This window comes from Engystomops pustulosus, chromosome 1 (assembly GCF_040894005.1).
Source record: "Engystomops pustulosus chromosome 1, aEngPut4.maternal, whole genome shotgun sequence".
Taxonomy (NCBI): domain Eukaryota; kingdom Metazoa; phylum Chordata; class Amphibia; order Anura; family Leptodactylidae; genus Engystomops; species Engystomops pustulosus.
This window is the reverse complement of record NC_092411.1, coordinates 249,899,710-249,924,404: the sequence shown is the minus strand read 5'-3', so window position 1 is coordinate 249,924,404 and position 24,695 is coordinate 249,899,710. Positions and strand designations below refer to the sequence as shown.

The 24,695-nt window shown below is 43.9% G+C and overlaps 1 protein-coding gene across 1 annotated transcript in view; it reads right to left on the bottom strand.

Moving 5' to 3' along the window:
* Nucleotides 1-24,695, bottom strand: part of LOC140125598 (uncharacterized) — a 70,284-nt gene that overhangs the window by 42,179 nt on the left and 3,410 nt on the right. Inside the window, exons 5-9 of the mRNA XM_072144519.1 lie at nucleotides 23,089-23,177; nucleotides 22,706-22,868; nucleotides 16,759-16,839; nucleotides 10,909-10,973; nucleotides 592-669 (exon numbers count right to left, since the gene is read on the bottom strand). Coding sequence (XP_072000620.1) covers nucleotides 592-669; nucleotides 10,909-10,973; nucleotides 16,759-16,839; nucleotides 22,706-22,868; nucleotides 23,089-23,177 — 476 coding nt within the window. The remainder of the gene's footprint in view (nucleotides 1-591; nucleotides 670-10,908; nucleotides 10,974-16,758; nucleotides 16,840-22,705; nucleotides 22,869-23,088; nucleotides 23,178-24,695) is intronic.

Here is a 24,695-nt window from a genome sequence, read left to right as displayed (position 1 = left end):
TGGTAATAGTATGAGATTTTTTACCATAAGTGTTGTAAAGAGAAATCAATGTATGCCCTTAATAGTCCCAATCAATAACAAGATGACAGGTATGTCTGGGGGAACTGATGGCTAATGGGTCTGGATAGACAATGGCTCTATTTTGCTTTAATGAAATTGATCTTCAAGTTATTTTTCTTCAATTAAATGTATGTACATGTCATAAGGTGAATTACATAGTGATGCCTTCCAGGATATTGTAGGACTCCAAAAGAGACTAAATAGAAATACATGTACTTACTGCCCACCTGTCTGCAAGAAAAGGGGTCATTCCCATAGTGACATATCAAAAATATCTGATTTTTGGTTCAGTGTCCAAGGCTACAATGATCACTGAAAAGAATGCACATTATCAAGTATTGTGTTAGGGATCCTGTGGGGCTCAATACCTTGAACCGCTCCAAAAAAAAATTTGTAACATTACTACAACTTGTCTAACGATAAGAAATGGGTGCAAAGTACAAAGTTCTTGAAGTTTTCTGATTTATCTTATACCTGTAAAAAATATAGCTTCCTTGTATAAAACATTTACAGCATTTTATCATGTCTGACCTGTAACTTCGTTGAAGAGAGCAGTGAACCAGAAGTTCTAATTTCTCCAAAGGCCAAGATGAAAACAATAGCAAACCCCTGCAAGAGACATATCATTACAAAATAATGTATAACCAATCACAATGTATGTGAACTATACATTATAAAGAGCTCATGAGCAATGTCATTTAGACAGTGATTGGCTGTGCAGTAATTTCCAGTGTACAGAGAGAGACCAGCAGAGGGCGACACTCCCCAATAAAATGAATGTTCCTTATTCAGCCTTTGTTATAATATAAGCAATCAGACCCGAGGAGTGAGGAGCAAATGCTGTAAGGCCTCTTGCATGGTGGCCATGCTTCCAGCATAACCCATATACTCTATACCAGTGATGGCGAATAGAGATGAGCGAACATGCTCGTCCGAGCTTGATGCTCGTTCGAGCATTAAGGTACTCGAGACGGCTCGTTGCTCGGACGAGTATTTCCCCTGCTCGAGATCGAGCATTTAATTAAAAAAACACAGTGAAGAACAATGAAGAATAGAATAAAAACAGTGACCACAGTGAACACAGGATCATTTAAGTGAAAAACACAGTAAAGAACACAGTGAAGAATAGATTACAGATGTTCGGCACATCTGCTTACTTGTCGGGAGATACGCGCGGAACCGTGCGAACAAAATAGTATGTGAAGAACAATATATATGTGTGAAGAAGACATTGCAGAACACGGTGAGCAGGACAGAGACAACGAGGAGCAGCACAGAGACACCGGGGAGCAGCACAGAGACACCGGGGAGCAGCACGAAGACATGGGGCAGCGGCAGCACGAAGACATGGGGCAGCGGCAGCACGGAGACATGGGGCAGCGGCAGCACGAAGACATGGGGCAGCGGCAGCACGAAGACATGGGGCAGCGGCAGCACGGAGACATGGGGCAGCGGCAGCACGGAGACATCAGGTAGCGGCACGGAGCAGCACGGAGACATCGGGGCACGGAGACATCGGGGCACGGAGACAGCGGGGCACAGAGACAGCGGGGCACGGAGACAGCGGGGCACAGAAACAGCTGGGCACGGAGACAGCGGGGCACAGAGACAGCGGGGCACGGAGAGAGCGGGGCACGGAGAGAGCGGGGCACGGAGAGAGCGGGGCACGGAAACAGCTGGGCACGGAAACAGCTGGGCACGGAGACAGCGGGGCACAGAGACAGCGGGGCACGGAGACAGTGGGGCACGGAGACAGCGGGGCACGGAGACAGCGGGGCATGGAGACAGCGGGGCACGGAGACAGCGTATCTCCCGACAAGTAAGCAGATGTGCCGAACATCTGCAATCTATTCTTCACTGCGTTTTTCACTTAAATCATCCTGTGTTCACTGTTTTTATTCTATTCTTCACTGTTCTTCACATCTGCTAACTTGTCGGGAGATAATATACGCACGGAACAGTGAAGAATAGATTGCAGATGTTTGCATACATCTGCTAACTTATCAGAAGACATTCTTTTTCAATTAAATAACACATTTTATTCCCGAACCATGGTCCCTTTGAAAAATGCTCGGGTCTCCCATTGACTTCAATGGGGCTCGTTACTCGAAACGAGCACTCGAACATCTGGAAATGTTCGGCTCGAGTAACGAGCACCCGAGCATTTTAGTGCTCGCTCATCTCTAATGGCGAACCTTTTAGCGGCCGAGTGCCCAAACTGTAACCCAAAAACCCCCTTATTTACCGCAAGGTGCCAACCAAATATTAAAGAAGTAACTTATTGCTTCCTGTTCAACAACTTTCAATCATATTGGCCTCCTGAGGACAGCAACACAGAAAGATGGAAGATTTGCATCATTTTAGCTTTTTTCCAGTTTCCCTCTGTGCACAGAGGGTCATGGGGCAAGCAGGAGATCCTTCAAAAATAATTCAGTCCTGTCCCTCTTCTTACAGTCCCACGTAGTCTAATAAATATCAAAATATGACTGAAAGCAGCATCTTTTAAGTTGCTTGTGCAACATCCCCCACCGGGGCCTAGCCCTTGAGGTGAGGCCTGGAGACAGCCGGGGCCCGCGGTACCGGAGTGGCTGGCGGTTGCGGCCTAAGCACGCTATTGTCACGGTGCTTGGTACGGGGGAACCGGAGGGCTGTCCTACAGCCTGGCAGGTCTCCAGCAGGGTGATGTTGGCAAGAAATGATGAGGGAGAGGCTGCTGTAGCGGATCTCCCTGGGGCAACCCCTTAATGTCCCGAGTGTGAGTCTCTGGGTGATGGACAGGGTGCCGGTGATGAAGGCAGCCGTATTAGCAGGGACCAGACGGAGACAGAAGTTGAAGAAAACAACTTACAGTTCTTTATTTGAACCGCAGGAACCGCAGCAAACGTGCCTTTAACAGGTAGGTAGGGTGCTGAGATGTGAGCTGGAGGGAGCCTCAGGAGATAGTTCACCAGCCTGGAAGTAGAGGGCAGGCTGGGGGGCAGCTGTGTCCTGGTAGGAAGCTTCAGCTTGTCCTGTAGGGCTTCAGGTATCACCTTTAAAGGTAAGATAATACCCCTTTCCTCACTACACTAACTCTAGTCTTCTTGCTCCACTCTTCAGAGGCAGGGGCTAGGCTCTTCCTGCTCTGGTATGGGCTAGACAGAGATTACTCACTCACTCACTGATTCTCCTACACTTGAATCTCTCTGAAAAGATCTCTGAAAGACCTAGAACATTCCTGGCCAGGAGGTTTTATTACCTCCCTTTGGTCAGGTGGTGGCTGCTCCTCCAATCACATCTCAGCTTACAGAGCACAGGATGTAACACATCATTGGATGACAGCATCTTGCATTATACAAAATACTTAACCTCTGCCTTGCCAGGCAGGATTAACCACTGCAAAACCTCTATGTCCTATCAGGAACATGTAGTGTAATGGGATTACATGCAGGTGGGACGTATTCGCAAACCCTACCTCGCCATTGCATCGGCGAGGGTGTTGCATACCCCGGGGGCAATTGAAAGAGCCGCCCTCGGCTCGACTATAGATGGTTTGGGGCACAGAGGGGGCTAAGGGCACTTCTGGGAAGTGCAGGCTATGTGAGATGTAGGGACAAACCGCCCATGGTCCTGGAGACAGGCACCTGGGTTGGTGTCGGACTAAGACAAACATGTAGCTGTATGACAGTTGGTCGCTGACGCCATTAAACCGAACTGTACAGTAGGAAAGGTGTGGTGTCATGTCCTGTAATCCACTCCTTGCACCAAGGCCTGTATATTTGTTTTATCAACGCTTCTTCCCTGGCGGCAATTATATAAGGTGTCTATCTCTGCATTGCGTTAGCATATGCGACACAAGTACCTCCTGACTGGCATCCTTACCCATGTATGAGTGGCATCCAGGTGCTATCTTTGTAACACCCCCGGTCCCCTAAAGACCCGCAGTTTACGGACTACCCCCATGTGCAAACCTCAGTTTGAGGGATCAGGTAGCGTAGGAGCCCAATGGGTACACATCTTGAACGTTACAAACGTTACAGAGGTAGATAGGCTACTCAGGGTAGCACTGTAGTAAATGTCTCTTTTCCTGCAAAGAAAAGGCATAAAAAGGTGCAAGCAGAATGTCCGTACCTAAAAAGGAAGGCATTAAGTGCAAAATAATAAGTCAATAGCCACTTTTCCTTTGTAGTATCTGGCAAAAGTCTCTCAGAAGGTCTCTAATGACAAAGTCCATCTTCTGGGTACAGCCCTTGATGTGGGGGAAAAGTGCAATGAAGAAGCAAAGGGTCTCCTCTTTGTGTAGAGGGACAGAGTCCTTTGAAGAAACTCTCTGCTGTGGCAGAGGAAGGGGTGCTATCATAGCACAAGACAATGTATAATCTCTTGACTGAGATAAATAAGGGTAAGAGTCTCAGGAAAGTCTCTGGCTCTTTGGGGTAAGGACAGAAATATACATATATACAGTACCTGAAATGGGCTACAGCCCTTCAGGGGTTACTCTGCATCTTCGCTGGGTTCAGCAGGAACAGGATCCAAAGTCAGCAGGGAATCCTGTGCATCCTCAGCGGGAGTAGGTGTCGGCTGGGGACACCCGGTGGCAGTAGCGGGTACTGCAGGTGCAGCAACATCCTCCGGACCTTCAGGGGGAGGAGCGCTGTCACCCGGGGTGTCGGCTGTTCCAGCCGGGGGCTCAACTGAGCCAGGGACCACAGAGGGGTCCATGAAGAAATAGACAGAGCCCAGCGGCCGCGCCGCGGCTCCTTCCAGCTCCGGTTCTTCCGGGGCCAGGTCATCACCCCATTGGTAACCAGCCAGGGGAGATGTGGGCCTAGATGGAACCTCCGGACAAGGTTCGCTAGCCGGGATGTCTTCTCCCACGGAAGAGCCGCGGGACCTGGCAACGCTCCCGGCAGGGGAGCCGGTGGGGGTGGCGCCCTGGATCATGCCCGGCCCATGGATGGCAATGGGACCCGTACTCATGATTACCGTGGATGGGGCATTTACGTGGGTCACCGCCCGGGGACTTGCAGCCGAGGAAGAAGAGGTGTTCGGAGATTCCGGCCACTCGTCGTCCTCATACCAGTCGTCCTGCGGGAAGTAACGGTCCTCATCGGAGTCGGGGATCCGGATCACACCAGCCGCCCAGGGTCCTCGAGGTCCTTCCTGCAGGGAGAACTCGATACACTCTCCCGGCTTCAGGTTGTGCAGTCTCTCGGGCAGATCAGGCCTCTTGACTGACCGGCGGGGAATAAATACCTCCCGTCCGGTGTAGTCCTGGGTGGCGAAGCCATAGCCCTTCCGCTTGTCGAAGAACCGGACCATGCCGGTGGTGCGGTTCTTCTCGACCCAAGCTCCCGCTGTGGATCTGCCGGCCATATACCGCTGGGCCTCCTTCTCTCGGCGTCGCTGGTCTGAGACAGCGAGGAGTCGCCGGCGGGCGGCCTCACCTCGGCCTTGAGGCTGCGGAGGTTTCGGTGCTGGGGCTCGTGGCTCCGGTTCAGGCTCGGATCTCCTTGGGCGACAGGTAGGTGCCGGAACAGGAGCAGGAACCACCGGAGGATCAGGAACCACCACAGCGGGGCTAGCAGGCCGCGCAGCAGGAGTAGTAGGCCTCGGAGCAGGTGGAGCGGCAACACTAGGCCCAGGCGTTGGCTCGACAGGAGTCGGGGCCTCCCCACGTGGCGCCTCCACGTGGGCCCGCGGTACCGGGATGGTAGCCGGGATAGGGATGAGGAACCGCCCAGGTGGGATTTGCTACTGCGTCACCGTTTGGTAACATGTCCTGGTGACGAAGGCCCGAGTCAATCCTCGGTGCAGCCGATGTCCAGCGGAGGGTCTTCGGACGGGCTGCGCAGAGACCACCACCATAGTCTCAAGGACCTCGTAAAATTCCGGACGCTCCACAGGAGGGAAGGGCGGAGGGCCCCACATGGTGTTGTCCTCACTGTCCAAAGTCCACTCAAGTTCTCGCGCTTCTCTGAGGCAGGGAGCCCGCCAAGAGCTGTGGCGGGCTCCAATTTTTCCTGCGCCACAGGAGGCGGGGTTCGCGCCATTCGCGCGTGGGTGGAGCTTGATGCGTCATCTGGATTTCCCGCCAGTGGAGGTTTTGGCGGGCTTGAATTATTCGCTGCTCCACAGTCTCGTGAGGTAAAATCTTCAGGCGCGGCAGCGCCGGATGTAGCAGAGCTGAAACAGTTCTTGCAGGGATTAACCTCTTGAGTGCTGGAGCGGCGCTCGACAGCACGTGGCAGCATTAACACAGTTCAATCCAGAAACACACAATCACTTGGGCCTAAACCCGGATGGCAGCAGGGTTAGGCAGCACAGTCTTTTTAATAAAGGAAAGTCTTTAATGCCGTAATAAGGCACAGAAGTATCAATCCTGTTCGTGACGCCACTTGCAACATCCCCCACCGGGGCCTAGCCCTTGAGGTGAGACCTGGAGACAGCCGGGGCCCGCGGTACCGGAGTGGCTGGCGGTTGCGGCCTAAGCACGCTATTGTCACGGTGCTTGGTACGGGGGAACCGGAGGGCTGTCCTACAGCCTGGCAGGTCTCCAGCAGGGTGGTGTTGGCAAGAAATAATGAGGGAGAGGCTGCTGTAGCGGATCTCCCTGGGGCAACCCCTTAATGTCCCGAGTGTGAGTCTCTGGGTGATGGACAGGGTGCCGGTGATGAAGGCAGCCGTATTAGCAGGGACCAGACGGAGACAGAAGTTGAAGAAAACAACTTACAGTTCTTTATTTGAACCGCAGGAACCGCAGCAAACGTGCCTTTAACAGGTAGGTAGGGTGCTGAGATGTGAGCTGGAGGGAGCCTCAGGAGATAGTTCACCAGCCTGGAAGTAGAGGGCAGGCTGGGGGGCAGCTGTGTCCTGGTAGGAAGCTTCAGCTTGTCCTGTAGGGCTTCAGGTATCACCTTTAAAGGTAAGATAATACCCCTTTCCTCACTACACTAACTCTAGTCTTCTTGCTCCACTCTTCAGAGGCAGGGGCTAGGCTCTTCCTGCTCTGGTATGGGCTAGACAGAGATTACTCACTCACTCACTGATTCTCCTACACTTGAATCTCTCTGAAAAGATCTCTGAAAGACCTAGAACATTCCTGGCCAGGAGGTTTTATTACCTCCCTTTGGTCAGGTGGTGGCTGCTCCTCCAATCACATCTCAGCTTACAGAGCACAGGATGTAACACATATCATTGGATGACAGCATCTTGCATTATACAAAATACTTAACCTCTGCCTTGCCAGGCAGGATTAACCACTGCAAAACCTCTATGTCCTATCAGGAACATGTAGTGTAATGGGATTACATGCAGGTGGGACGTATTCGCAAACCCTACCTCGCCATTGCATCGGCGAGGGTGTTGCACTTGGAACTGCAGGAAGATTCTTTGAGTCCTGTCTGGTGTGCTGGGGCGATGGCCCGGGTGCCCACAGAAAGGACTCTGAGTGCCGCCTCTGGCACCCGTCCCATAGGTTCGCCACCACTGCTCTATACTGACAAATGCTCTGGAACATCTATACATTACACTAACTGGAGTGTTTATGACATTCCATTCCAAATCCATAAGCTTTCATATCGAGTTTATACCTCTCCAGCTAAAAAGTTTCTAATGTTCCGGGAAAGCTTTCTACATTAGTGAGGTCAGGGACTGATATTGGCTTACATCCTAAACTCAAGTTCACCCCAAAGAGTTTTGAATGGGTTATCGGCTCTGTGCAGGCGAGTGTTATCCTTCCATATAAAACTCATCCAGTTATGTCTTTGTGGACCTTGCTTTGGGGCACTGACTCAAAGTCAGGAGCTCAACTTTGTCACAATGTCGAAGGTACACAAAAATTATGCTTATAAACCTGAAAAGCTATCAGGGTTGTTCCCTAAGCCTCTCCGTGCTGCAGATTCACAGGCTGTTACACTGTGCAGGACTTCCCCCTGTGTGCTGCAACTGTTTGCTGTCCTGAGATTACATCAGGCAGTAGTAGAGAGGGAAGTGAAGAGCAGGAACGGAGGAGGAGGATGAGACAATCGGCAGCAGTCAAGGGCTTTGGGATCCACCCCAAAAGGCTTTCAGGCTGTAATGCTAACCACTAAGTCACCATGTTGCCCACAATTGATATTGATTGTGTAAGTTAAAGTTATAACATTTTTCAATATAGTCTCTGTATCAATTCCTCACAGCTCTCTAGATCACTGCTTGCTGTCATGATATAGAAAGCTTCATTGTTTACTTCCAGTGGATAGAAATCTATCCCTGGTCATGTGCCATTATTATCACATAGAGTAATCGGAGCTTTGTGATACAACGGCTCATGCACCTGTGTGACATCCCATGACCAAGGAAAGATCTACTGGAAGTAAACAAAGAAGCTTTCTATAGCAAGATCTATAAAACCGTGGGAAATGGATACAGAAAGTATATTGGAAATTTGTATAACTTTTCCTTATACAAAGAATATCAATTATTTGCTGAAGGTGTACAACCCCTTTAATATTCCTGTTTTATCAAAGAATTCCACTAATATTCCCTTCCATCACGTATACAAATAAAACTTACTATTAAATTCTAGAAGCTCCTCTACACTGTGGGTAATTTAGTATGGAGAAAATACTATTACAAACGCATATTGCAGTGATCTGATGGAAGAGCTCTGCCGTTTGTTAGCAAAATACATTTAAAATCAGATTTGTCTTGAATAATTCTCTCATGCATAAAATAACCCACATTGAGGGAACAATAGTATTACATGTATGGGTTTTATGTGGAATAATGAGTGAAACATATTACGGCTGTCTTTGCTTTCATTAATCACTCACTATTGATATTGTAATATGTGAGCTCGTTACTTGCCAAACTTCACGTGAATAGAGAGAATTACATCGCCACCTAGTGTTCATCTGAAAATGAAGCCCAACAGTGGCCAGTGATAGGTATAAGCAGATCACATAGGATTATCAGAACTTGTGATTTTATCCTTTCCAATTAAAAAAAACTATTTTTTAAACCCAAAACATTCACAAAGGAATCATAACATTAACTGACTTGTAAGCCAGAGCTTGACTTACTTACAGAGCTTACTTTATAGGGAGCCGATCCTGATACCCTTCACTATATAAATGTAACGTATCCATCATACAGGAAGGTCTGATACAATACAGTCAATGCTATAGACATTTATAGATAAAATTGCATGAAAAATAAGATTTTCTTTTACTAATTCCAAATGTTAAACTCTTTTGTGCCCCCTAGTGTTTCATTTTAGTACTAATCCACAATCAATTGGATTAATCTATTTTCACATAAAAGGTTTTTATGCTGATCCTAGTAAAAAAAAAAAAAATCCTCAGGCTTATAATCCAACAATAATCATCATCATGATTAGGATATCATATATCAGGGGGTAGTTACCGGAGCCCCTCCGTGCTCTGGTTCATCAGGCTGTTAAACTGTGCAGGAGCACTTCCCCCTCCCACTGTGTACTGAAACGTCCCTACTGCAGTGGGATTACATCAGGCAGAGGGAGGGGTATGTGTCAAGGAGTAGGGGCAGGGGGTAGAATAGTGGAACAGCCTTGTGGCTACAACACAGAGGGGCTTTGGTGGAGCATAATTTAGTTTATAATTAAAGTAGATTTTAGAAGAAAGGAGACCTTGGATACCAAATACAAGAAGGTATAAGATTATATGCGAGTTCCCCTGGTTTATCATGCCTGATTTTGATGGTAGATTTCCTTTAAAGGGGTTGGCTACTCTTTTACTTAAAGGACATCTAATACTAGGATCAAGGATTGTAAAGCAAGAACACTGATATACTAGTGTGTGCACCCTCTGCCAGGATCCGCTCTTATTTTATCTTCTTATTTCCTGGTTTTTACAGAAAAACTATTTTTAAATTATGCAAATGAGCCTGAGGGGCTCCGGGCTCCATAGGTTGTAATGGAGCCTGGAGCCCCTTAGGCTAACTTGCATTATTTTTAAAGCCTTTTATTCTTAAAAACAAGGACATAAGAAGCTGAAGAAGAGCAGATGCTGCCAGAGGCAATACACACCAGTGTGTGAATGTTCTTCAAGTGATTCAGCATTCCTGCTTCTTACTTTGGTACTGTGTGCAGATCCTCTTTGTTTACGCCTCTGAGCTCTACTGAATAGGAGGAGCTGTAGAAGGAAATTTATGACCCATAAATCTCCGGATAGTTAGACAGTTAGACATCTCCGGACAGTTAGAGGTTAAGGCTGAAGCTATCAAAGGAGGCAAAGACATACGTACATATACATGCAAAGACATGTCTAATGGAACAGATTTATTGAAAAGTGGCCAACCCCTTTAAGATAACTCTGGTGTCTAATCATTTAGGTTTGTTGTGCCCTAAAGCCTGAATACTATCTAAGGCTATAGCGGGCAACGGCAGTGTACGGGGAGAGGAGGAGGAGGTGAGCGCAGCTCACCCCCGCCCCTCTCCATAGGAAGTAATGGCGCACGGCGCCGTATTACGGGTAGAGATAGGACAGGTCCTATCTTTTTCCCGGGTACGGAGCGGTACGGTGCCGCACGTGTGCTGCACTGTACCGCTCCCGTACAGGGCTGTGAGCCCATTGCCGTCTATGGAGGACGTATATCGGCCGTATATACGTCGGCCGTATATACGTCCTCCATACGGTAGTGGGAATGTAGCTTAATACTATTTACTTAACCACAACCTTGAAAAGAGGGTTCAAGTAATCCCCTTCTTTATGTATCATTACATTTAAAACATTTACAAACTTACATATAACCATAAAGTTAGTAAAAAACATCATGTAGAGAATGGATCCTGAGGTTACGGCATACTAGTAATGCCATAAAGACATACTAGATCATAGTTTGTTTTACCTTAGGAAATCACATAAGGCCGAGTAATCTTCTTGTACCTTTGCAGCCAGGATCTCTCTGAAGGCCTGAAAGTCAGAACACGATTTAACATCAGTCAATCAGAGTAAATGCTACATTTTGTTCTAGGATCAATTATGAATTATTAGGAAAGCGATGAAGCTTTTATGGAACGGAGCAAACTGTTCCTGTATCACGAAAAATCACTATGCGGAATATTATTACTATTGACTAATTTATAAAGTGTTTAAGTTATTTGTTTCAAGTACATTATAAGTTTTCTATTAATTTCCCCTCAGGATGAAAGTTATTGTTCTTACTCTTTGTATCTTAGATTAATGTATATACCAGAGATATTGTTATAGAGCAGTGGTGGCGAACCTATGGCACGGGTGCCAGAGGTGGCACTCAAAGCCCTCTATATGGGCACCCTTGCCATCACCCCAGGGCAGGGTTCACTAGGCCTCTTGCAGTCCCAGGCTGCCAAGGACCCTAGAAGGAAGCTACAACTTCTTCTCCTCCTTTCTACTGTATTTGTGTCCTCAGGTGCCTATACAATTTAAACATGTGACAGAGCAGGGAGTAATAAGTTAGTGCTTAAAATGTGGCTTTGGCACTTTGTGAATAATTTGTGGGTTTTGGTTGTAGTTTGGGCACTTAATGTCTAAAAGGTTTGCCGTCACTGTTATAGAGGTTGTTCCATAAATTTATGCAGGAGTCACTCACCAATCCTGAGAAGGCATAGACTATACTGCTGCTATAGAGTCTTATCCAACCGCACTTGCTCTACTATAGGGGACATGTATCTGTATTTCTGCTAGTTAAATTGTATCAATTTTGCGTAATTTTTGTCATTTATAAAGTACACCTTGTTCTGCACTTTGTGCAGTGCCTTACGGTATCTTTATTTTCCAGATGTTCCATGCAACTTTTCACTTATGCATCACTTTTTTTTGCTTATTTTTGTGATTTTTTTAGGCGCAAATCTGGTCCAGGGCAGGTGGAAAGGAGGGATTTTTTTTCATGGACCCTGCTTTAATATGTAAATTGGAATTAGTTCACATGCTTTAAATGTTTAAAATTTTGCACATTAACCATTTTTATTTTAATTCATTAATTTTTGCATTTACATTTTTTTTTACAGTTATTGGTTACTTCACACGTTGCATTTTCATTGCATTTTGAAACGCATTACAACAGATGAGGAGAGGTGATTTGCCTAAGTACATTGCTGTTAACATTTGCATTTACAAAACACAATTTAAACGCAATGTTAACACATATGTTAACATAATGTTACCATATGTGTTAACAATGCACTAATATGTGTGTTTTGTAAATGCAAATGTTAACAGTAATATAATTAGGCAAATCACCTCTCCTCATCTGTTGTAATGTAAATCAAAACGCATTGAAAATGCAACCAAAACGCAACGTGTAACCTCACCCTTAACAACCCTTAAGGCCCGTTCCACACTTGCGAGTGTGATGCGATGAACTCGCATCACACTCGCAACGCAAGCTGCCGGGAACGCACGGCCCGAACGCTGCACCAGGGGAGTGAACTGACATGCTGAGTTCACTCCGGCGGTGCAGCGTTCGGGCCGTGCGTTCCCGGCAGCATGCGTTGCGAGTGTGATGCGAGTTCATCACATCACACTCGCAAGTGTGGAACGGGCCTAAATGTCTCAATTGTACACCAAAGAAAAGAAAACCTATGAACATGCCCCCCTATGAGTCTTTTCTCAGGGCAATAGTGATACATTCTGGCTTTTTTTTTAGTTTGATGGATTTTTAAGCTCCTGACACAGTCAGTCACTAAAGCAGCCATTGAAGAGTCACAAATCTCAGAAAAAGCCAATTATATCCGAAACTAAAGGAAACATTACATATCTGAATACCCCGGCATGTAAAGGGTGAGGGGGTCTATATTCATATAGTCTGGGTCATGGTCGCCTACTGGTATGCTGCCAAATTGGACAAGTGTTTCCAATAAGAAGTTGTTCATGAAGCATCAGAAGACCAGAGTTTCTCCCAGAAATCAATTGCCAGGTTTGAAATTTCTATTGTGGTTCAAAAGTGATCAAACTTAGAAAGTTGTATAAATTGCCAAGAGAAATAAAACAATTCATTATTAGCCGAGAAGTAGAATGTATTCTCTAGCTAAGTACTTTTTGGTGTCCTGGTGACTCACCCAATCTACTAGGAGGAAGAAACGCGTTGAGACTTTTAGTTTTATACCAAAAGCAGCGAGAGACCACAAGCCTTACCCCAGCAGCAGAGGACCCTACATGGCTTCACTATATACATCAATGATTTTAGTTCTCTGAAAACATTACTCTGCTGCCATCCAGTGGCCTTTCTTGGTAGCTGCAGTTCGCCACATATTGAGTACAGTAGACAGGAATAGGGGATAATACCATATCTTATCGACTCCCCCTCCTTGACACTTAAAGGGAACCTACCACCACGATTCTACCTATAAAGGTAGATCGGATGGTAGGTGCATGAATGGGACATGAGGATAGTGCTTTTTTGGGCTAATCCTCACGTCCCGGCTATCTTTTAGTAAACTTTGATCCGCGGATATGGAAATTTTTTTAAGCGCCTACTGGGGCGTGGAGTAGTCGGAAATGAGGCTACACATCGCGGCTACTCCACGCCCCAGTAGCCTCTTTTCTCCACCTACCATTTCATCTTCGGCGCGCAGCTGAGTCCGAGTACCCGGCATCTCCGGTGTTCTACGCATGCGCAGTAGCTCTGGACTTGGACGAGGCTCCTTGTAGCTGCGCGCCGAAGATGAAATGGTAGGAGGAGAAAAGAGGCTACTGGGGCGGGGAGTAGCCGCGACGTGTAGCCTCATGTCCGGCTACTCCACACCCCAGTACCCGCTTAAGAAAATGTACATATCCGCGGATTAAAGTTTACTAAAAGATAACCGGGACGTGAGGATTAGCCCAAAAAAGGGCCATCCTCACGTCCCATTCATCCACCTACCATCCTATCTACCTTTATAGGTAGAATCGTGGTGGTAGGTTCCCTTTAAGCATTTAGTGGTAACTGTTCCTCCTGTAGGTGATCAGGGACACCATAGGGAGAACATAGGGGTGCATCATCACATTATTGCCAATATTTATTTTACTTGCTTGTTTAAATCATCATTTTTTTTTATATGTACTAATAATGGTTACATTTTAATTTATTTCTATGACACCACCACCTTTCTGTGATACAAGAAGTAGTATGTAATAGGTTCAGGAACCAACATGCTGATTTCCTGCAATCTATTGTCCGCTATAATAATTTGGATACATTTTGAAGGGATATTCAAAATGAAATAAAAACAATGAAAATCCTATTTGAATTAGCACCACATAAATTTATTTTGGGACTTGTGGAGAATAGTCCAAAAAATGTAATAAATAAAGCAGTGTTTTTAGATACACAGTAGTTAGCAATTCAATGTCACCAGGGACACTGATTATTATAGAGTGAAAACAACAAGGTGAGTCAAACAATATGAGAAAATCTGGCATAACAACATCCTACTGACCTTTGTATATAAGGTTTACGGCTACTGACTGGTTGAAGCAGCTGCATTTGTTTCTTATATGATATTATTTAGTTCTATTCCCTTATATTCTATTCTTCTGCCTTCTATATAAGGTTAGACAGGTATTTGGAGCAAGAACATGTCTAAGAGTTGCTGGAGGGATTTGATTGGTTGTCATATATTCAGGGTCGGTTCCAGATATCAGTAGGCCCCTGGGTGACAGAGCCTCAATGGGCCCTTTTGCAGTGAACTCATGTGACCGCATTAAAAATTCAGAAACTAAAACAGTCTGTGTTCTCTCAAATATTCCCTAGTTTACCGTAGCAAACAGCCCCCTCATGGTTATTTTATACACAGCCCCCTCATCCCCTATGGTATCACGAGAAACAGGCTCTCTCACCCTCATAGATTCCTTATGTACATCCTTATGTGTGCCCCCCCCCCAGCAGCTCTGGGCCCCGGCACTTGCCCAGGTATGCCCAGAGCTTGCGCCGGCCCTGCATATACTTCTCTAGATAACTATTCATTGACGTAGGGTAGACTGACATCCGGAGAGGAGGTTCAGGACTGGTGGTCCAACCACATGACAGAGTGGCTTGTAATACAAGGATGGAAGCAACATGAAACAAATGGTTTTGGCTGAGTATTACATAACCAGAACAAATCTTGGCCCGCTGCTTTTCCATGGCCCAGCTGTGACAGGTGAACCACTGTTGCCTACGCCATCCCTTATAAACATGTGAGTTATATTTGGTAGGATAACACAATGACTGGTGCCTCCTAAGCAGAAGCTATTAAAAAATGCATCATAATTGTTGTTGTCGGGAAATTGGCAGCAGCTACCGGTACACTCAATATACTCCTCACCACAACATTCATTATGCTCCTGTGCTCCTAACTGCAGGAACCGATTAACAATGCATGACTCATGGCTTTAAGTATTAACACGTAGCTACCTTAAATACCCAATTCACAGCCATTTCTCAAGAAGTGTGAATATTTTTAATACACTTACTAAAGCTTTATTATAGTTACTGAATGTGCAGATATAATGGCTTTGAATACATTTCCCTACTTTGAGAAGTAATGGTATAGAACAATAATATACCATTGATTTTTATGCTGTGAAAGTTAGTATGAAGGACCCGTGCTGGTCGTCAGAATGAAGGTCTGTGACCTTAATAAGGACTCTGGCACTCTGCTTATAGACACGTGACAGTCCCCTTTGGAACAAATAAACCATTTTCAGTGTTTGCCTGATTCACGTCAATACCAAGGTATATGTGACAAACTGTATCTTCCTTGTTGCGCTGGAAGGCCCATTTGCAATCCCTTAATAACTGTTGGTTACAGGGAGTCCATGTTTTGCAGACTAGTTGGGTGGCCATTGGTCAGCACCTCATTCTTAAATTATTTGACCACCTTTTCTGATCCTGCCATGGGCATTCCTCCCCAATCATCACACACAATCCCCCAACACTATGTAGCAGTTCTGCCACATTGACGTTGGTATAACTGCGCTCTCCTCTCACAGTGCCTGGATCTATCAGTAAGTGCCCCTGGCAGTAGTGGATTATAATACAGGTGGTTTGCGTGGTAAACAGGGGCCCAAGCCTTCCAGGGGACCCAAGGCCACCCAAACCATCTACAAAATTTTATACTGAAAAGGATCATCACTCATGAAATGTTTTTATATCTGTTCCGGCTCACAATACACATGAACACAAAAGCCATTTCAGGATGTTTGAAGGTTCTCCAAAGGTCCTGAAACCAGAGATTGAAGGCAAACAGAAAGGACACATCCTCCATTTCCCAAGAAGCTTGATTCTAGTAACCAAGGAGGAAGTGAATTATTCTCAGTGAAGATATTGAATCTCCATTAATAAAGATGATTGTCACCGCTTTGTTATATTGCTTTGTGGCCGTAAAGGTATGTTTCTATTAAAGAACACTACACAGCACCATTTCTTTGAGACTTCGGTGGATCAAGTGGCAGGACCCATACTAGACTTGTAGCTCTACGCATTAGAGAAAACAGACCCCCCCCCCCTCCTTTCCACTGTTTTGTGGATTACTAGTTGTTTCAAATCTTGTGATCAGCCTGTGGATAATGGATAACTTGCTATGTTAGTACAACCTCTTCAAAGAATGTAAGCAGGAGACTTGTACTAGAGATGTAGACTGGTCCTGGTGGGCAGCAATAAGTTACAGAAAGTCAGAGTCTACCACACTCCTTTATGATGAAAGGAAAAAACCAGACAAACAATAAGCATGACAATGGTTGGAGAGTTTCTGATTACCTCTTTATCAATCACAAGTAGTTCCACATCTGATTTGCAAACAAATGATACGAGTCGTTTATTGGTAACAAGGCCAATATCCTGCAATAATAAAGAATAAAAAGGAAGAAACTTCAGAACTGGTCAGAAACATTTCCCCCTGTTCACATTGTATAGTTTTTCCACTAGGATATCACACATGTAAGAGACTATACCTTGGGCATCATCATTATCATAACAAGATAAAAGACATGGGTAATGCGGACAGCACTGCTTCACCAATGTCTATTCTTTACATCCTTTCATTGGCAATGATACATGGATTTTGGCACAGCTAAAATTATTTCTGTAGCCCACAAACTTAATGAGAAATCAGCATTATTTTTTGTGGATCTATACAATCAGATGGGTGGAGCCAGGCTGTCTGCTCCAACTCTCGACGGTGGAGCCTAATTTGCATACTCTCAGTGTAGTTTCAGCATGTGATATGCTACCTAGACTCTCAGACTGTCAGATGGGTGGTCCTTGGATGTAGAAGACCACCCATTTGACAGTAAAGATAGAAAAATTGCTAAATTGATTACTTAGGGAAGGTGCGGACTATAAAGGATATTTCAACTTAGCTTAAATGGCTTGTTCAGGGATATAAAAAAAAGTGTTATATTATAGTAATGGGGGTGGGGCTTAAAACAGTAAAATGGGCAATGCCCATTTACTAATTGTCTATGCAGAGGCTGGCAGTTCTGACCAATGCAGTGCTCTTGCCAATGCCAGAACTTCTTTTGTAGAATCCATGAGCCATTGATCGGGAACGCTCTGCCTGCCTCTGTACACAGGCTGGCAGTGACGGGTGGTGCCGTGTTAGGAAGAGAGTCGAAATTGAACATTATTTTACATAATATTTGTACAGAGGTTTCGGTGCTAGCCTATATTAACGTGAGTTAAAATCGTGTCGTGGTGGGAGTGGGTACTGGATTCTACTGTGATTAGGAGATAGGAATTTGCGTGCCGACTTGGAGAGATCTCGGTGCCGATCCCTCCATGTAGTTGCGTCGGCTAAATAGGTATATCCACGCATGCGTGCCGACTTGTAATTTTTTCGGCGTAAATGAATGTGCGCATGTGCGCCGACTTAGAAGTTATCGGCTCAGGTGAATGTACGCATGCGTGCCGACTTAGTTTTGCAGTGCAGGTGTATATGTGCATGCATGCCGACTTAGAGTTTCTCAGCGCAAGTAGGTATACGCATGCGTGCCGACTTGGGATTTTTCGGCACAGGTAAGTATATGTATGTGTACCGACTTATAATTTCACAGATGGGTGAATATAATTGTAAGTCCCTGTTGTTGATTTGACAATTCGTTGTCAATTGCAATTGATGTATTAATCCTAAAGAAGGGCTATTGTAAGCGTAGTGGATGTAAATCAACAGATTTTTTAGCTCCAATTGGAGTCTATATCTCGGCGAAGGCTTATGAAGGTGTATAATTGTATAATTTATTTTTGGGGGTTTATAGAAAAATTGTAACGTCCACATCTATAGGTTAAGGGTTCAAGGGGAATTAGTGCAGTTATAAACGTAGTAGTTGCTAACACCTATATTACATTTCGATATTTTAGAGTGTATAAGTAATGTACTTAGTACAAGGTTGCTACAGTGTTCGTGGAGCAGTTTCACTGTGCCTTTTGGTACGATAGAAGTTATAAAATTTGGTGGTCCTAGATGAAGGGGGTGAAGGTAAAACCTTCATTCAGTCCATGTGGGCTCAGACTTTTAAGTTGATAGATCCATTTGGCCTCTAGTTGCATCAGTTGGCGATCTAAATTGCCTTTTCTTGGGCCAATTTTCAGGGTATCAATTCCCCAGAATCTTAGATGTTCCATATCGCCATTGTGTTTAAGGCGTATATGTCTAGCTAGAGAAGTATCTTTGCCAGTTCGAGTGGCACTGAGGTGTGAGGATATTCTTCTTCTCAATTCTTGGGTTGTCTTCCCTACATACAGTTTCGGGCAATTGCATTTGGCAACATAGACCACGTTGGTGGTTTTACAGTTAATGAATTTGCGGATTTCATATGTTTTTTGATCTGGTGGATTCATAAAAGTTTTGGTTTTTGCCATATATTTACAAAAGGAGCAAGTTCCACATGAGTAGGATCCTTTTAATGAATGTTGTAGCCAGTCGCTACCTTTAGATACTTTATCTGAGAGATGACTGTGTACTAATAGATCTCTTAAATTCTTTAAGATGGTCGGGAAGGATGGTAGGATGTTTTTTAATTCTTTGTCATTGCTGAGGATGGGCCATAACGTTTTCAGAACCCCCCAAGACTTCTTGTGAGTGGACATCATATGTTCCAATGCATCTAACCAGATGTGTATCAGTCTTTTTATGTCTATTTAAAAGGAGGTCCTCTCTTTTTGTAGTTTTGGCTCTGTGATAGGCTTTGTGTAATGTCTTTTTTGGATAGCCCCTTTCTCTAAATCTGGAATAGAGATTGGAGCATTCTCTTTCAAAATCTGCTTCTCTGGAGCAATTGCGCCTTGCTCTGAGATATTGGCCCACCGGTATACCACTTTTTAGAGAGTGTGGATGCCAGCTCTCCCAGTTTAAAAGATTATTTGTGGCAGTTTCCTTCCGGTATATTGTTGTGTGTAAGTGACCTGTGTGATCTTTGCTGATTGTGAGATCCAAAAAATTAATGCTATTTTTGTTGATTTCTGAGGTGAACCTCATGGCAATGGTGTTTTGATTTAACTTGTGAACGAATTCTTGGAAGGTGGGAATATCTCCCTCCAAGAGGACCAGCACGTCATCTATATACCTTCCCCAGAATAGTACGTGTTTGGTATAGGGGGTAAGTTCTTCTGTGAAGACGTGCTGGTCCTCCCACCATCCAAGAAAAAGATTAGCATACGTTGGTGCGCAAGTGGTGCCCATGGCGGTACCCTTCAATTGATGGTAAAGGGTACCGCCAAAGAGAAAATAGTTGTGAGTCAGTAAGAAAGTGAGAAGTGAAATGGTGAATTGATTGTGCTGGTGAAACTGTATGCTTTTTGTGTTCAAATAGAATTGAACTGCTTTCAAGCCCAATTCGTGCTGAATACTGCTGTACAGTGTCTCTACATCCAAACTGGCTATGTGAGTCTCTGAAGTGACTGTGATATCGTGTAATTTGGTTATCAGATCCTTCGTATCTTTGAGGAATGATGGTAGGGACCAAACAAATGGTTGTAATATTCTGTCAACATAGATACTTATACCCTGAGTAAGGTTTTCGTTGCCAGAGACGATTGGTCTCCCCGGGACTGGTCTTACTGCCTTGTGAATTTTGGGGAGAGCATAAAAGGTAGCCACTGTTGGTTTGAGATTTAGCATGTATTTATATTCATCTGAGGTAATTAATTGATGCTCTTTCGCTTCCTCCAGTATTAAAGTCAACTCAGTTAAGTAGTTAGAGGTTGGGTCAGATTGGAGGATTTCATAAGTTTCTCGATCATTTAGTAACTTTTTTGCCATTAGGATATAGTCCAAACGATTCATAAGTACTGTGTTGCCACCCTTATCAGAGGGTTTTATTATTACTTGGTCTAGAGCCCTCAGCTCATCCAGAGCTTTTTGTTCGGCTTTATTCAAATTTGATGTAGCTCCTGTTTTGGATAGATGTAAATCTTCCAGCATTTGAGTGGCTGTATCCACAAAAGTTTGAATGTTTGGGTATTGGGAAAAAGCCGGCGTGGTTCTGGACTTAGGTTTTAAGTTGGTAAGTGGTGGTTGAATTGACTCGGGGGTTACGATGTTTTCTTCTTCTAATTGTTGTAAGGTATTGAGGACTATGTTATCATTCTTCTCTATGTTTTCTTGATCTTTATCTAATGTGATATAATTTTTATGTAACGCCAGCTTACGGGCGAAGAGGTTGATGTCTTTAATCCAAAGAAACTTGTTAAAATGTGGGATTGGTGTAAAGGATAGACCTCTCCTCAAAACCTTTAGTTGTTCTAAAGTTAGGGTGTGTGAAGATAAATTGATAACAAGTTTATCTTCATCATTTAATGCAAAGATGTCCATGTTGTCTTTCTCTAGTTCACATTGAAACCCCACTTGTTTCTTTCTTTCGGGATTGGGTACTGTGTCCCTCCTCCTAAAAAAGGAGTCCTTGGTGGTGCGATTGTGCTCTCTGCTACAACTAACGGGAGTAGGGTACCCGTGGCTGTAATATTTGGCATAATTTGTGTTTGACTCTCCGTGTTTATCGCTGGTGGACCCAAGAGTGAGGTCGTTTGGGATTGAGTAACGCCCGGCCTGGGGGTATTTACACTCGTTTGGGAGGTAACAAAAGATTGTGGCTGCGATGAGAAATTTCTGTAAATTGAGGGATTTTCTGATTGCCATCTTGGTGTTTGTCTGTTCTGAGGCGTTCTTTTTGATTGTTGGTTATTTCTATTTCTGCCTTTTCGTTTGGTGCCTCCCCTCAATGAAGATACGGAGGCAGTGTCATCCGTACCAGAGGTTTCTGTTTCGGATACCTCTGTATTTTGTGAGACGTTATTTGGTTTCGTGTATAACTGATGTTGTTGTCTACGTGTGTAAATTTGACCTGTCTCGAAGTCGTTTTTGTCGCGAATGTATTTTCTGTGTTTTCTTTCTTTTATTTCGCTTGTGAGGCGATTGGGTCCTCCGAACGCACCCACTAATGACGTCACGTCACAAGGTTATATAGGGAATGGAAACACGCCGAACGCGTCAGTTCAGCCCCGATACCCCCTGAGGACGCCATAGATATGGCGAAACATGTCGGGGGGGCTGTATGAACGCCTATACTTTTAAAGAAGTGGTGGAAAGTAGGGGTACAAACACTACCTAGCAGTGTGCCGATCTGCAGCGACACACTGCAACTAGTGATGAAATCAGGAGAGAATCTATAGGAACTACGATCTATTAGAGTAGCCTAGCAATAGCGGCGACCTCATCACCCGCATGATAAGAGAGCAGATCATATTCTAGTACAAGAGGATCTCCAAGGAGCCTTTCATTTAAAAGAACTTGCTACCTCTTTTGAGGGGATACATATACCATACCCCCTGGTTTACACACACCAGGGCGTATATATAAATCTACTCTGACTAGTATCCAAAATTCCTATCTCCTAATCACAGTAGAATCCAGTACCCACTCCCACCACGACACGATTTTAACTCACGTTAATATAGGCTAGCACCGAAACCTCTGTACAAATATTATGTAAAATCTAAATTTGTTCATAACAATAAGGAACAATAAAAGTTAAGTTTTAAATTGGGTCTAAGGACCTCCTTTTTCCTTGCAGAAATGCAAGGAATATGAGAATACATTTTGAATATAGGTCCCGACCACAACAACAAAAAATATCCCCAGATCTTATCTCTTCCCTTCAGAGATTGCCATAGAAATTGAACATTACACTCACAACATGTGTTTGTTGTGTTTCTGTGCTGTGTTTTCATGTCCTAGGAGTGATATTTTCTCGGGCTTACTTTGTGTAAATCTACAATTAATGCTATTGAGTTGGTGAACTGTGATTTTGCTTTTGGGAATGTTTTATACTTTACATATATTCATTTTACAAAGTTTTATTTTTCTTTTTATAACAATTTCAAAAATTTGCAAGGAGCAGGTAGAAATATAAAATAAAGGAAAAAAACATACTCAACCTTCAAAAGAACATCTTTTTTTCCTAGCAGTGTTCATTGGATATAAGGGCTACCACTCCTTGTTGGATCAGGTGACATCATTACCAGTGGTCACATAAGTACTAGTCAGAACTAGACAAGGAGACTAGACCAGTAATGGACCAGGGTGGACTAGACCTTGGGACTGGACCAGTAATGTTGGAATTTTTGAAAATATTCGAAAACCCCATTAACAAACCAAACATAATAGCCCTTTCGTAGAATTCCATTCCATTAAACAAAATGCAGAAATTACCCCAATAAGGTCTCCTTCTTCAACTTCATATAAGGTGGAAGATGAAGAACTTTGCTTCTTTAAACAGGACTCCTCTGTCATTGCATCTAACCGTCCAGATAATATGATATAACACTCACGTGGTATGTGTCCTTCTTTAATAACTAAGGTTTTTGATTCATATCTGCAAAAATATAAACCCTATAAAATATTACTGCATCTTTATCTACATTTGTAAATCTATTGGAAATTACATAATGTCAGCATTATTAGGGTATTAAGAATGGGAGATATAGAAGTTTTACCAATATGTATGACATCTGGATAAATTAAGGTTCTGTGCAAATTTTGGTGAGTTTTCACGGTTTTCGCTTGAAAAGTGTCTGTGCAATCTAAAGACTTACTCTTGGTAGATGAGATGCTGACAGAGTGCTAGTTGTGTCTTGTCTCGAAGACTCTGGAATGCTCTGTTCTTCTTTAGACAAGATTGTATCTTCAAGAATAACAAATCTTTTGTTTATTGTATTTAATAGTTATATAGATTAGAATAGTATATAGTATTAGTATAGTTCATGTCAATCATGGCAATAGTAGATTAAAAGTGACATGCTGCCAAAATGAGGGCCTACAACATGGAGGCTCAATAGATCCAGTCGTTTACCCTGTACCTTAGGCTACATTCACACGATGTGTGCCCGCCGTACCGTAGCATGGCACATGTCAGTGCCGGGGAGAGGAGGAGGGGATGAGCGCTGCTCACCCCAGCCCTTTCCATAGCGATGTATGCCACAAGGCGCCATATTCCGGAGAAAGATAAGACATGTCCTGTACCGCTCCCGTATGGCGCCGTGCGCCCATTGCTGTCTCTGGGGGACGTATATACTGCGTATATACGTCGGACGTGTATAGATCCCTATACGGTCATGTGAATATAGCCTTAGTAAGATTATTTACCCAGTACAACTACTGATATGAAATAGATAAGATCAAGAATTCATCAATCCACCAAAAGAGACCATCAGACATCGAGTATGGAAGCATTTTACATACAAAATATGTTGCATAAAGAATGTTCTTCCACACCCCCACTCTCAATAACAGAACATGTTGCCTATTAGTAATAAATGGCAATAAAGATAAAGATGAAAAACATAACAGAAACAACAGAAATAAAACAAAGACTAAAAACTTTGGCAATAAAATCAATTGACCTAAATGAAATGATCATATAAATCAATATATATATGTATATACACATATGTGCATGTGCCATCCTCTGTTCAAAAAGTACGGGTGAGGATGTACTGATAATGTCATTTTGTTCCATTCTGTCTGTGCTAGTCTGAATGCCGGTTTACTCATAGTAGCCGTGATTAATTCCACCAAACTCTGTCTCCTCTGTTCTAGTTTACCAACAGTTAATCATCTGTGATTGACAGAATCTCTCACCACTCTCATTGCTGCCCTGTCTGATGTAAGGAAACGAATCCAATGATATTCTAAATCAGGGCTGTGGCATCTCATAAAGGGTTTTGTGGTCTATTGCTCTTTGCTTGCCATAGTCTTGTACTAAACCAGCTGTGTTTATTCTGTCTCGGTTCTGGCCCGTTTTTGTTGATATCCCTCTTTGTTTGTATTGTATTATCTAGTCTTTGTGTCTGTGTTTGCACTATGATGCAGAAAGGGAATGGGAACCAGTTGTATACTACTGCTTAGGGAAGGTAGAGCAATTAGGCAGGGACAGCTGGGAAGAGAGTTTAGTTTAGTGTTAAGGCCCTACTGTCTTTGTCTGTCTATTCTCCGACCCTGCATAAGTTTTATTATCTGAGTTTTATTTGTTTTTATTTTCTATTGACGTTTATGAGAAAATGTATGTTTTTTATCTTTATTTTTATTGCCATTCATTCCTTATTTTTAATTTTCAATTCCCTCTGATCCCATGGATCTGTTCTAGCTCCCATCTTATTAATTTTCATGCTAAATATGTTGAAGCTATTACAATATCAATGAA